The sequence below is a fragment of the Anomaloglossus baeobatrachus genome, chromosome 11 (genome assembly GCF_048569485.1).
Source record: "Anomaloglossus baeobatrachus isolate aAnoBae1 chromosome 11, aAnoBae1.hap1, whole genome shotgun sequence".
Classification (NCBI taxonomy): Eukaryota; Metazoa; Chordata; class Amphibia; order Anura; family Aromobatidae; genus Anomaloglossus; species Anomaloglossus baeobatrachus.
Genome location: NC_134363.1, coordinates 36,201,775 through 36,216,640, shown reverse-complemented (window position 1 = coordinate 36,216,640; position 14,866 = coordinate 36,201,775). Strand labels below are relative to the sequence as shown.

The 14,866-nt window shown below is 44.4% G+C and overlaps 1 protein-coding gene across 1 annotated transcript in view; it reads left to right on the top strand.

The window, feature by feature from the left end:
- LOC142257062 (V-set and immunoglobulin domain-containing protein 10-like) overlaps positions 1-14,866 on the top strand; it is a 96,609-nt gene that overhangs the window by 25,331 nt on the left and 56,412 nt on the right. Inside the window, exon 4 of the mRNA XM_075329117.1 lies at positions 653-961. Within this exon, the coding sequence (XP_075185232.1) occupies positions 653-961 (309 nt within the window). The remainder of the gene's footprint in view (positions 1-652; positions 962-14,866) is intronic.

Genomic DNA, 14,866 nt, shown 5'->3' with positions numbered 1-14,866 from the left:
GAAGAACGAGTTGTCCAGATAGGTCAGCCATATGCAGGAGGTCCAAGAGCTTGGCCAACGTGGCTGGGGAACATAATGCCATACATTAGTTGCCTACTGATATAGTCACATCGCTGTAGGTGAAATGTGTTAGTGCCGACATTGATGAGAAGAACGAGTTGTCCAGATAGGGCAGCCATATGCAGGAGGTCCAAGAGCTGGGCCAACGTGGCTGGGGAACATAATGCCATACATTAGTTGCCTACTGATATAGTCACATCGCTGTAGGTGAAATGTGTTAGTGCCGACATTGATGAGAAGAACGAGTTGTCCAGATAGGGCAGCCATATGCAGGAGGTCCAATAGCTGGGCCAACGTGGCTGGGGAACATAATGCCATACATTAGTTGCCTATTGATATAGTCACATCGCTGTAGGTGAAATGTGTTAGTGCCGACATTGATGAGAAGAACGAGTTGTGCAGATAGGGCAGCCATATGCAGGAGGTCTGAGAACTAGGCCAATGTGGTTGGGGAACACAATATTATATGGAAGTTGTCCAATCATTATGATGTGCCGCTGTAGCTGAAATATGTTAGTGTCAACACTAATCACATAAAGAAGTTGTCCAGATTGAAAATCTTGCTTATACTCATAAATTCTGTTGTCCTTAGGCACGGTGGCCACCGTCAGCCAATTCTACGCATCTGTTGGAGGATCAGCACTAATTTTCCCCAGTTCAACTCCCAATCCAGACCACCGGATAGACTGGAACTTAGATATTGACGGGGCTGTTATTGTAACTCAGCTTCCATACAGTAGTCCCACATACAATGGGAGGTGTGCTACAGGCGCATGTACACTTTATGCAAATGGGAGTCTCCAAATTGACCAGCTCATCGCAATCGATAACAGAACTTACTCAGTGTCCTTTCAGGCTGGAGGGGTGCTAATCAAAGAACAAGTCCAGCTCATTGTATATGGTAAGTGCTTGTGATACCTTGTCAAATGTCTAATGTAGAAGACCAGATCCTGACCTTCCCATCCATGATATGTAGGTAGGTTGATGTCATCAGTTGGTGAGACGGTGCTCCCAACAGTATGTAGAACAGGACCTTAAAACGTAACTAAACTTTAAAAAAAATGTTTTATATGTTATAACTTGTGTTAAGTATCAATATTTGGATAAGGTCTGGGTCCTAAGAACCCCACCAATCACTCAAACCAAGGGACAGAAGCTCTCAGTATCTGATTGAGCAAGAGCAGAATAGTCTCAATAGCAAGTACACCTCTCTGTGTATACTGGAGAAAAACCTGACCACTTTTGCAATTGGTGCCGATCTCAGAACCCTATTGATGAAAAGTACTGAAAAGTGGCTGCAACATACAGTGTGTCCACCCATATCCTGTCCACCGCCATTAACTTGAGAACGGCCGCAGCTATAGGCATAGAAGTGGTGTCTAGGTATAGTAAAGTAGTCATGCGCTACGCAATGAAACCACCTATAGCGCCACCTGGTGGAAAACAACGGAGCTAGCATTTTTATCTAAAAAATGGAGACCTTCCTGGTGGAAGGGTCGCATACACCTGCTGTTTGATGTGACCTCACAGAAAGAAGTCCAGTGGGGTCAGGTCAGGTGAGTGGAGGCCACTCCACACAGCCACCATACCCAATGACATGTAGAAAGGTCTCCATGAGGTATCGCTTCACGTCCGCAGCCTTGTGAGTTTTACACGTTCTAATCATAGCATTTCTGTATGCAGTTAGCATTTTTATCTCGAAAACGGAACGAGATAGAGAAAAAAAGTGAATTACAAAGTTGAAGGGCATCATCAATTCAATAGGAATCGACACCTTGCATACAGAAATGCTGATTAGAATGTGTAAAACTCACAAGGCTGTGGACGTGAAGCAATACCTCATGGAGACCTTCCTACAAGTCATTGGGTATGGTGGCTGTGTGGAGTGGCCTCCACGCTCACCTGACCTGACCCCATTGGACTTCTTTCTGTGAGGCCACATCAAACAGCAGGTGTATGCGACCCCTCCACCAGGAAGGTCTCCGTTTTTTAGATAAAAATGCTAGCTATGACTTAAAAAATTTAAATAAAGAATTTATAAAAAAAAAAAATGCTAACTCTGTTGTTTTCCACCAGGTGGCGCTATAGGTGGTTTCATTGCGTAGTGCTTGGCTACTTTACTATACCTAGACACCACTTCTATGCCTATAGCTGCCGCCGTTCTCAAGTTAATGGCGGTGGACAGGATATGGGTGGACACACTGTATATAAAAATATATATTAGTTTAGTTTCCCTTTTAAAATGCCAGGCTTGTAAAACTATGCAAAAAATGGGTGGCGTCTACAGCTGTTTGGTGAGCATTGAAGGCCTGCAGTCCAAAATAGGGGAACTTAGAAAAGAAAACTAATAAGGAGGTCCGTCAAATATTATACCAAAGAGAAAAGTGTTTTCTAATAAAATATAAATGATAAATTGGGCTTACGAGGCGCTGACAATGGATTAAAAACTATTGAACCAATGGACATAAAGTGCAGCCCACAGCTCTAAGGGATTCAGACTTTTTCCAGCACAGAGCGCTGGTTACGTCAACCCAATGTTGTGTTTTATAAGAGATTTGCTGTCAGATTAAGATACTCCTGAATGAGTTTCTCAGGAGCCTCCGTTAAAGGCCGCTTTACACGCTACGATTTATCTGACGATATGTCGTCAGGATCACGGTTCCCGTGACACACATCCGGCATCGTTAGCGATGTCGTTGCATGTGACACCTACGTGCGACTCCGAACGATTACAAATAGGTTGAAAATCGTTGATCGTTGACACGTCGTTCAGTTTCAAAATATTGTTCATCGTTTCTAACGTAGCAGATGTATTGCTACGTTTGACACCCTGCCAACGACGAACACCATCCACATGACCGCCTTGGTCAAACAATATATCGCTGATCGATGTTGCGTCGTTTGTGAGATGTGTACGTGTGACCGCTACTAAACGACCTATGTGCGATCTCGGCAAATCGTAACTACGATCTGGGCGTGTCACATCGCTACTGAGATCGTCAGATAAATCGTAGCATGTAACGGGGCCTTTAGTCATTTTTCTCCCTTTAACAAAGAGTCAACCCTAGCCTGTCTCCATGGACTCTAATATAATCAACCCTACACTAAAGGCCCTGTCTCACACAGAGATAAATCTTTGGCAGATCTGTGGTTGCAGTGAAGTCATGGACATATTGTTCCATTTCTACACAGCCACAAACCTGGCACAGATTGTCCACAATTTCACTGCAACCACAGATCTACCACAGATCTACCACAGATCTACCACAGATCTACCACAGATCTACCACAGATCTACCACAGATCTACCACAGATCTACCACAGATCTACCACAGATTTATCTGCGTGTGTGACAGGGCCTTAAGATTCATTGTCCTACATTCGGTGGGGGGGGTTTGTATTGTATCTTTATCTCTGAAGGGTGCTTCCTCAATACACAACTTTTCAGACTGGGCTTCTGGAACCTTCTGCATACTTTGATCTTCATATAGAAAATGTCTAAGGAGGTTGGTTTGATGAGGATTTCTGCCCATACAAAGGGCTGATCCAAGGTGAGGTACAACAGTAAGCCACACATTTGGGAGTTAGGGAGTTAGTTCTGTGACGTGGATGGGTGAGGATCTGTTCCTGCAGCCAAGTCCTTGTGCCCATTAATGGATTATAGAAATTTGAGCTGGATACACGTACCAGATCAGTCTTCTGGATTTGAGGAACTATCCTGAAGACTGTTGTTGCCGGTTGGAGCTGGATACTCGCGGTGGTCGTGATATCCATTGTCTGGAGGAGCATAAGGACTATGATTCCTAAGACCGTGGATGGAAGAAATAAAAATTGTTGTACCATTAACCTGCATAGGTGACTAATACAACCCCCAACCTCAGATCTTCACAGGGCTCATTGGATTCAAACTTCAATTTTTATTTTACCAAAATATTGTACCAAGTAGACTTCTAAAAAAAAATTATATTCATCCAGTAGGTTCATAATTAGCCACAAAGAGATGGGAAAATGTAGCATGTCCAATCAATGTCACTGAGTGCCAATTTATTGCCTGTTTTGCACTTATTATAATATCACGAACTGAGATGAAAAAGTGTAAACAGGCGAGAACCAAAAAAAACAAGCCCAGGCATGTCCAAGCCCATGCGTTCTCTTGCAACATGTTGATGCTGGTTCCATTAGCTCACTCTGGAAGTTCTTTTCTTTGAAAGCTACATTTTTTTGGCATTGTGTATCTTGAATGCACTGATGTGAATTAATTAATAGTAATTTTGACTTTAAATTTAGTTGAAAAGATCAAAAAAATACCTAAAATTTGAGGAAACAATTACTAAATTTGAAGAGAATTTTGCAGTTTGTGGCAAATCCTGACGTCCAGGATTTTTTTCAATATTTTTTTAGTTTTCATCTCATATACATGGAAATTAGATGAAAATAATCAGCTTTTTCGCGCACCTATGTTATGGATCATTTATGTTGGCCAACAGTTTTATGATAATATCAAAATTGCCAGCCAGAATGTGAATTGCACATTAGTTAGAAGACCCATTAACTAATTACCAGGAAGACAACGTTGCTTAAGGTCACAAGGTGATCACATATTTTTTGCATTTCTTCCTCTTCAGATATATTTTCTGTTTATGACGTTTCCTTATTACTTTTGGAATTTGAACTCCAAGATAATTTTCCCCAATCTCAAAATATCTTTTTTTTTTTTTGCCGGGCTAATCAAAATACATTTTATTTCCCAGGGAAATTTATATTTTTGTTTTTCCCTTCTCTTGTTTCAAGAACCATAACTTATTTTTTCTGCCCACATCGCCGTTTGAAGGTTTGTTTAAGGCGGGACGAGTTGTACTATGGATTGACACTATGCATTTTATCAAATATTGATGAATAAAAACTTTAGAATGCGATGAACTTACAAAAAGGCCTGCAATTTCTTCACACTATTGCCTAGGGAGCTCAGCCTGTGTTGGCAGATTCAAGATCCAGCCATAGTAAGTCATCGGTTCCCTCGATCACATTGTGGAGAACCAATGGAAGCTAGTGTATGAAGGCATTATGTAGCACTGGCGCCTCTGCAGAGACGCTGACTTACTCTCCCCCCTTGCTGGGTCACATCCTCCCCTGCACTTCCCCGGCCATCCACGTGTACTGCGGCCTCCTTCCCCTCTCGGGCCATGTACATGTCGCACAGGGTTCCTAGGAGTGTACCTAAGACATGCACCTGCACAACGGCCCTCCTCTTAAATGGCTGGTGAGCTATTTCCAGGAAATGCCGCTCAGCCTATGGCTGAGAGGCACACTATACATAAGGCACCCTCCCATTAGGGGAGGTGCCTGTGCAATGCCTCTAGTTAGTCAGTCAGTCTCCAGTCTGCTACCTACAGCAGCTTGGCTCCTGACCAGTTATCCCTGTGTCCGTCTCCAGTACCTGCCTTCCCATACCTGTCTATCCCTGCTGTGCACACCATTCCTATCCATACCCACCTGTCCAGTCTACTTCAGTCACCCCGCCTGTACCCGTCTACTTCTGAGTCCGTCACCTGCCCTGGGGGTCAGATGCCACAGTCCCGGTCACTGCCTTGGGAGTGGTACCTGGTGTCCGCTTTATGGTGGGTGCTTAGTTAAGCCCCACCCACTAAGGGGAAAGCCCGGGTCCCTCTGTGGTCCAGTGGGTCCACTAATCCCACTCGCAGCCACTACAGCGTTACACACTGGCACTGATGCCATTTTAATGCTGATGTCAGAGATTGACAGCAGAATTGACGTGGATAAACTACAGCAATCGAAGCAAGTTCAGGTCGCTGCAGTTCCAGGCAGATTCCGGCTATGTAACACAACCTGCACCTAAAATCCTGTCCTCAATCGGTGAATTAGCTAGGTTGTCGGTTCCAGTCCTGGCTTCAGGGTCCGAGTACCCTCTTGTGTGCATGGTTTCCGGGTCGGTTCTCCGGTGTCGGTACCGGTGGGCTACAATCCTGCCCCGGTCCACCTTGGATCTCCGGCAGCCATCTTCCAGACTCCTGCTGGCACCGGCCACTGTCTGCCACCTAGCCAGTAGACCAGGGCCACTACCCTGTCTAAGCTCAGCTTTCTGACAGTCTGTCACTGTCACAGACAACCACTCCCCTTCTCCTCCTGACTTCACTCCTCTGATTAACTGACTGTTTTCCCACCCCGAGCTCTCTAGAACCCTAGGTGGGCGTTTCCTTCCACCTGGTCTCACCCACTGGTGTGCCTGTCCTGCCCTGAGGGGGGTGGCTAGGGTTTCAGGTCGGCTGTATGTATCCCTGTAAGGGAAGGTGTTATGCGGGGGCTTTAACTGTGTGACTACCTGGTCTCCAGGGAGTCACATTCCCGATTGGTTTAATACAGACCATCCACGGGCTGTCCGACCACCAACATTTATTTGACCGGAACTAGAAAAAAAGAAAAGAAAAGGATAACAAGTATACTTACAGTGGTACAAACTTTCTTCCCTTACGGGAGGCACTTTTTCTTAAAAGTTGCAAACATAAACATTTTACTTTCCGGTTGCACCCGCCACCCAAACAACCTGCACCTTGATGCCACCACTACAACAGGTGGCACCCCTCTTCCCAGGTTCCGGAAAAGGTTCCGGGTGACGTCGGCATGGGCTGGGTAAAAAGTTCCTTACCCGGCAGTCCTTGTCAGGGGCCCCAAGTCCGGGGACCCGTGGCCTGGAGGTTAGCCACCGGTTTCAGTAGTGGCTGGGCCTCGGCCTTCTCCACCGTAGGCCCTTCCTCCAATCTGCCACTCAAGAGGCCGTGACGGGACGGTGCACAACAAGAAAGTATTTGGCAGTATTTACAATGCCCAAGAATGTTTTTGGGTGGCTTCACCAGTCCTGAAGCCCTGGTCCATATTTTTAAACTATAAAACGTTCAAACAGGGTAAACAGTCCCAACGGGGTTTTAACGGATAACAGGGGTAGCCGGGAACTGCTACCTTAATCTTCTTCAGTTGGAGATAGTGGAGGCACAACTGCCCATTAACAATCAGCCATTTCCTGACATCCAGGGCGAACCACCCCATCTCTCCACAGTGCCGGGTATAAGAAACCAGCTCTCCGGGCTCCAGGTCCTGGTCGGGATGGCCTGGGGGCAGGTGTGGGGCCACATTCCTCTGGGAAACAAACATTTTTGCCTCCAGGCCCGGCTCATATATAGACCCCCATCCCTTTTGGGGGTTGAAGTGCCAGACCTGTCCTTGATAAGTCGGGCCCCGCACCCGGAAGGTGGCTTGCCAGAGGTGCTCCTTCTCCCGATACGTACGGGCCAACACCTCCGCTTTCCTCTTTACCCGGGCAGCGATCTCCTTTTTCAGCTGCCACTGCTGACGCTCCCAGTACGGGGTACGGTCTTCAGGCTCCTCCCCCTGCTCGGGAGCTCAGCTCATGCGGATGCCCTCACTGCTGGCTACGACCAGCACAATCATTGACTGGGGGCTCCGCTTCACGCTGGCCTGCTCTGCCTCTCTGCAGGTATATCCCGGCTGCTCCTCAGCCAGGAACGGGGACATGTCGGCAGTCGGGATCGCTGCTGCTGCTGACTTCCGGGTCGGCTTTGCCTCTGATGCGGCCTGGCGGACTGTCGGGCCGGAGAGGATGTCTTCCGGCTTTTGCTCTTACGCGGGGCTGGTACGGGTGCTTGAGCGGTGATGTGCTCAGGGCCCAAGAACTCCGTTACAGGGTCCTCGCAGGCGGACGGAACGGGTACCGCTGCCGTTGCTGGTGGCAGCGGACCGAGTGAGGCGCCAGCTACAGGTACGAGCAGCGAGGGAGGCGACGTGGCGGATGGGGGCAGACTGAGCTCCTCAGCCGGTTGGGCCGGTCCCTGGGGGACATAGGGCCGTGGGTCACTTACCCGCTCCTCCGAGGCCATCTCCACTTCACGGGCCCGGACAGCTGCAGCCAGCTCCATCATCTCGGCCGTCCAACATTTCAGCACGAAATTAGCCTGGGCCTGGATCCTGTTGCACATCCGCTCTGACTGGGCTTCCACCCAGTCGGCTGTGCCGGGCACGGGTCCTTCCGTAGTCGGGTTACCGGAACAGTCAGACATCTCCCTTCGTTGGTGTCCAGGAACAAAAGGGTAGCAAAGTCCTGGCGTCTCTGCTTTTTATCTTTGCGGGTCACATGCCGTAGCCTCTTCGTCCGCCCCCCCTTGGTCTTTTTCGAGCACTCTCTCACCCGACTCGTAAGTTTCGTTTTCAGCCTCAGGGTCCTCCTTCCAGCCTTGTTCCCAGGGGGCGGGGATTTAGCTTTGCGCTCTCTCTGGAGATGAAGAGGGTGTGACAGTCTTTCTGGCGCGAGGGACCGACAAGACAAGATGGCGGCAACTGAAAAATTTCAAACGGAGCACCGTTTACAGTCCAAGAAAACAAGGCGCACTTCCTCCAGGTAAGTGGATGGGTAAGTATCCTGTTCGTGACGCCAGAAATTGAGGTGTACCGCCCCGCTCGCAGCCGCCCTAGGCGGAGGCCCTATCCCTCTCGTTGGGTGGTTGTCTACTTTTCGGGACTTAGGGTGGGACAAGACCTTAAATCCTGTCCTCAATTGGTGAATTAGCTAGGCCATCGGTTCCGATCCTGGCTTCAGGGTCCGAGTACCCCCTTGTGTACACAGTTTCTGGGTCAGTTCTCCGGTGTCGGTACCGGCAGGCTACAACCCTGCCCCGGTCCACCTCGGATCTCCGGCAGCCATCTTTCCGTCTCCTGCTGACACCGGCCACCGTCTGCCATCTAGCCAGTAGACCAGGGCCACTACCTTGTCTAAGCTCAGCTTTCTGACAGTCTTTCACTGTCACAGACAACCACTCCCCTCCTCCTCCTGACTTCACTCCTCTGATTAACTGACTGTTTCCCCACCCCGGGCTCTCTAGACTCCTAGGTGGGCATTTTCTTCCGCCTGGTCTCGCCCACTGGTGTGCCTGTCCTGACCTGAGGGGGGTGGCTAGGGTTTCAAGTCAGCTGTATGTGACCCTGTGAGGGAATATGTTATGCGGGGGCCTTAACTGTGTGACTACCTGGTCTCCAGGGCGTCACACTTATCAACCTATAAAAAAATGTACATGGTAAGTACTTAAGAAAATTAATCTCTATTTTAAAATTATTTGTCATAAAATCTGTGTCGGCTTATGCTCGTACAAGGAGCAAAAGGGAAAAATGAGTAAGAAAAAGGGAAATATTTCTTCAGCACAACCTAAAATCAATGTTTTATTGAAAAAAGGAATAAAAATTACAGGGATCCATGCTTAACAGGGTTGTCCACTACTAGGACAACCCCTTCTGATTCCACATGTGTCACTCAGGTCAAATGATAAAGCCTATACTTGCCTATTATACTAGCGCTCTTCCAGTGGTGCCGCGGCTCGCGTTGCTGAAAGTCACATGGGGTTGTGACGTCATGTAAGCCCTGGGTCCTTTTCCCCCACCTTTGAGCCAAAAAATCAACAGGAAGTAAAGACTATACTTGTCTCCCGTACCAGTGCCATTCCAGTGGTGCCGCAGATTAAGGTGCCGGGGCTCACGTGGGGTTGTGATGTAACGCAAGCCACGGTTTCCTTCTCCCCCGCCTTCGGACCAAACAAGATAATCAACAGGAAGTGAGCACCTACTTCCTGTTCATTGTTTGTTTGGTCCGCAGGTTGGAGAGAAGGAAACCGGTGCTAGTTGGACTCAGGGCTTGCGTGACGTCACAACTCCACGTGAAACCCGGCACTACAATCCCGGACACTGCTGGAACAGCGCCGGTACAGGAGGCTAGTGTGACACCCTGGAGACCAGGTAGCCCGGAGACTGCGAGCGGGGGGGTACACTAGTATAGGCTTTATTATTTTACCTGAGGGACACGTGGCATCAGAAGGGGTTGTCCTAGTAGTGGACAACCCCGTTAACCATGGATCCTTGTAATTTTGTACCCTTTTTCATCAGACGTTTGTGCTGAAGAAGATGTTCCCTTTTTCCCTGCCAGCAGTTTACGGTGTCTACCAGCATTTTTGATGCACCCACCACCGATCACAGTTTCTCTGAATAGAATTTCCATTTTGACGTGGTAAGATTATCACTTTTTCTATATCTGAAAGAGATGAGTAAGTCTTTTTATCTTTATGATTGCTATGTAATAAAGTTTAGTTGCTTGTCACTGAACAGTAAAATCCCTTCAAGTTCAAAAAGTTCCTTCAATATCTTCAAGCGCTTCCTTGTCAGATACTTGCTACGAGAGAGTTTGCACTCAGGATGGATTTTTACTCAACAAATTAGAGATAGACGTCACAATTAATATTAAACCTCTTCATTGAAGGGGTCAATGGTGCGTTGTTCCTCATGAGACCTTAATGAGGTATCGGAGAGAACAGTGGCAACTGCAACCTCTCTACTGGTTTAAACAAAAAACCATAGTCAGCTCACCCCTCTTCACTCTCAGACTCCAACCGATGCAGGGAACGCCCAGGCCCGGGCGGAAAGACACTGAAGAAAGGCAAATATCCAGCATCAAGGAGGGTAGTAGATTAAAACTTGCTTTTATTAGACAAGTAAAAACAAAATGTAGTCCAGTAAGCACAGAGGCACAAGTTTTAAGCGTGTAAACCAACGCGTTTCGACCAGAGCGTCTTATTCATGGCATGTGAATTACCCCAAAACTGATACCATATAAAAGGAGGCACACATTATACGTCATTGGCAAGGCTGAGTGCTTGATTAAAATTAAAACAGGTGCAAGTCCCAGTGCAATATAGACATATGGGTCTGGAGTAAAAACATATGTGTGGAAAACCGCAGTTTGAAGAACAAAATTTACATAGACATATAAATGAAAAAGTGAAACACAGATCAGAATTTATAGTTTACAGAGGATTAAATTGAGAACAAAAAAATGAATATGCATGTATGCATATGTATGCTTCATTTAAAAAATTATAATGAAGCATTAAAAAGGCAAGAAAAAGAATTTATTATTATTATTTCAACATGTTATAAGAATGGAACCCGCTGGATATTCAGACTGTGCGATATTGTAGCAACAGATCCGAAAATCCTGCTGGATTCCGTCATTGATGTATTTACTCTGATAGAACCGGCCGGACATTCAGACTGTGCGGTGTTGTGGCACCAGATCCGAGAGTGTTGCTTGATTCCATCATTGATATAAATGTTCTGATGGTTCAGTCAATACCTTGGCCGATTGAAATAAATGTGGATAAGCCCAAAGGTTTACGGTGGACATTCATAAGGTAAATGTGAGACAGTCATGATGTTATATATACTGTCAGTTGGGGCATCCAACAAGAGCCATGCAAATATCATAGGTAACATACTCGTAGTATATCATAAGTAATGGATTTAACATGAGATGATTTCTTATGATAGATTACAAGCCATAAGTGGCATTCAATATAAATTTAATACAAGTTTAAATGTCCTACATGAAATTTTATGTAGATAAAAAATAATTATCTCGATTGTTTTTTAGCAAGTTTATACCCCGTGCAAAGATTATTAATGCAGCGGGAGGATCACTCGCAGGACAATAAAAATTTCTAATTATCTACGAGTGGAACCTATAGATATATGCAGAGCTCCTGGTATATATAGCAAATAGCTCTCCATTGCACATAATTTTTTTATGTTGAGAGAATTTTTTATCTCATATAGTAGTGAGATGTATTTTTTATATATATTTTTTTGCTACATAAGTGATTTGAATGATATCATGACATTGGGAAAAATATGAAATACATGGATAAATACTTTTATTGAAATTAGTTGTCTTTATTATTTATGATGAATTACTTAGGAGTATTGCAGAATTAAATCCTGCCGGATGTTCAGACCATGCGGTATCCTAGTACCAAGCCTGAAGATCCAGAAGGATTCTCTATTCAGGAGTTTTCTTCTGTGATCTCCTCCTCTTACTGGCTTGATCACTTTTTCGATACCCATGAATGTAAATGAGTCCAAACATCTATTGTGGGTATTCACAAAGTGTCGTGAGACAGCTGAAATATTGGAGGCATTGACATTCAAAGTATCAGACAAGTGCCGCCTGATCCTTATTTTGAGCGGACTCCCGGTGCATCCGGTATATTGAATCTTACATAGAGTACATTCAATTAAATAGACCACAAAGGATGTATTGCAATTGATATAATTTTCAATATTATATGTAGAATTTGTATGAGTAGAAGTAATAGTTTTGCTGATTTTTGCATATTTGCAAGCTGTGCAATAATTGTGGCCGCAACGAAAAAATCCCTTGCAGGAAAGCCAGTTCTTATTATTTATCCTAGTGTCAGTGATCATGCTAGGAGATAAAATATTAGCAAGACTCATGGCACGTTTGGCAAGAAATTTAATATCATATTGTTCTAGTATATTAAAGAGATTTTTATCCTGGTGAAGTACTGGAAGATGTTTTTTAATGATTTTCACAATGTCATGATATTGTGGAGAATAGACTGTGCTGAAAGTAATTTTATTGGAGCTATTTTTTCTATGTTTATTTTTATTATTATTTTTTAGTAAATCGTCTCTATCAATGTTATTTACAATTTTGCAAGCTCTTTCTAGGCTCCATTGAGAATAACCCCGATTCCTGAGTTTATTGACAGTTTTGGTACATTCCTGTGGAAAGAGATCAGAAGGGGAACAATTCCTTTTGGTCCTGATTAATTCCCCCACAGGAATGTTTTTAATTGTGTGGGCCGGATGGCAAGAACTGGCCAATAATAGTGAGTTACAGTCTGTATCCTTGCTATAAGGTATAGCATCTATATGGTTCTGATTCCCCACCAAAGTAACGTCAAGATAGTTAATTTTTTCAGAGTTGGTATGGTATGTGAATTTTAAATTAAAAGGATTGTTGTTGATATACTCAATGAAATTAGGAATAGCCTGCGAGTCCCCCTTCCAAATTAACAGTAGGTCATCTATGTATCTAGTGTAGAAAACAATATGGTCAAAAAATGGATTATTGAGTAAATCAAAAATATAAACCTCTTCAAAAACAGCCACGACAATGTTAGCTAAAGATGGGGAAAATTTTCCCCCCATACTAACTCCACAACGCTGTAAATAAAATTCCTTGTTAAAAGAAAAATAATTGTGTGTTAAAAGAAAATTAACCGCTGTCACAATATAATCTTGAATGTTAAGTGGATACGAACTGTGTTTGGAAAGAAAAGACTCCAGGCACTCCAAAGCTACATGGTGGGGAATAGACGGATACAAACTCACTATGTCACAAGTGACCCAGATATATTCAGGCTGCCAAGTGTGGGAATCCAGATTGTATAAAAGGGCTTTAGTGTCCCTCAGGAACCCGGGGAGATCTTTGACAAGGGGTTGTAGAAAGTGATCAACCCAGGATCCCAATCTTTCTCCCAGTGATCCTATGCCCGAAATTATGGGCCTAAAGGGGGGGGGGAAAACCCCCTTATGGATTTTGGGTAAAGCATGGTAGATAGGGATCACTGGGAAGTCCACCTTTAAATAATCAAATATTTTTTGTGAGAAAATTCCCCTTGTGAGCCCATCTTCCAATAACCTGTCAATTTTATTTTTAAATAGGAGAGTTGGGTCTCCTTTGAGGTGAATGTAAGTATTGGTGTCTTGCAGAATTTCATTGTTCAATTGGATATATAGTGGTAAATCCAAGACAACAATCCCCCCCCCCTTGTCAGCTTCTCTGAAGACAAGATCTTTGTTGTCTCTCAGAGATTCTAGTGCTGTTTTTTCAGCAGATGTCATATTGTGAATCGTTGTTTTATGAGCCTGATCCAAGTGTATTAGATCATGCTCAATCCTTTCCTGGAAAACGTCCAATATTGGGGGACGAGATTGCAATGGATAAAAATATGGGTTGGACGTCTTAAAAGATACGTCTGGTAGTTGATCTAATGTCCTGGATTCCGACTGTAATTTTCTCAAATCTGTAAGATGAACAAGTTCATGAAAACTGGGTATTATATTGTTTTCTCTAATGTCCATATCCTGATGGAAGCTAATATCATGGTTGGATTCCAAATCAAAATGACATTTGAGTGTTAGATTCCTTGCAAATTTGTTAATATCAAGGAGTGTGGAAAAAATGTCAAATTTCTTGGTAGGACAGAATTTCAAGCCTTTGGATAAAACAGATAATTGGTCACAATTGAGGATTTGTGCAGATAGATTCCATACTGGATATATCAATATCTCTTCTTTTTCTTTCTGCGATCCGGATATCTGTTTCCTCCTATGCTTTCTGCCTCCCCTACGTTGAAGTTTTTTGATGTTTTTTTGGAACTATTGCTGGAGTTGGATGTTCTGCGGTTGGTATCAATCTCAGCTGAGGAGTCAGAAGAATCATCCACAGAATAATTGGTGGAGATAGATGTAGTACTAATGTCTCCAAAGCTGACCCTCCTGGTGCGATTAGTATGAGGTGATTTATTGTAATGTTTGAAATTACCGCGAGTAAAATTAGAAGAGAGACGCCATGTGTAAACTTTGTTGAGTTTATAGTCTTGGAAGTCTCGTTCAAATTTCTTCTTTTTTCTATCAGCAATTATATTTTCCAAATCATTCAACCGTTTGTTTAAATTAGTTTGCATGCTGATAAAGTCTTTGTGGTTATTAAAAGACTCCAAAGATTTTTCTGTTTCTAGTATGCGACTTTTAGTATTATCCAATTCTGATGCCTCATATTTGATAATAAGTTCCATCAATTTTATAGAACAGTTCGATAGAATGGAGTTCCAATTAGACATGAAATCCTCTGAGTGTGTAGAAAAGGTG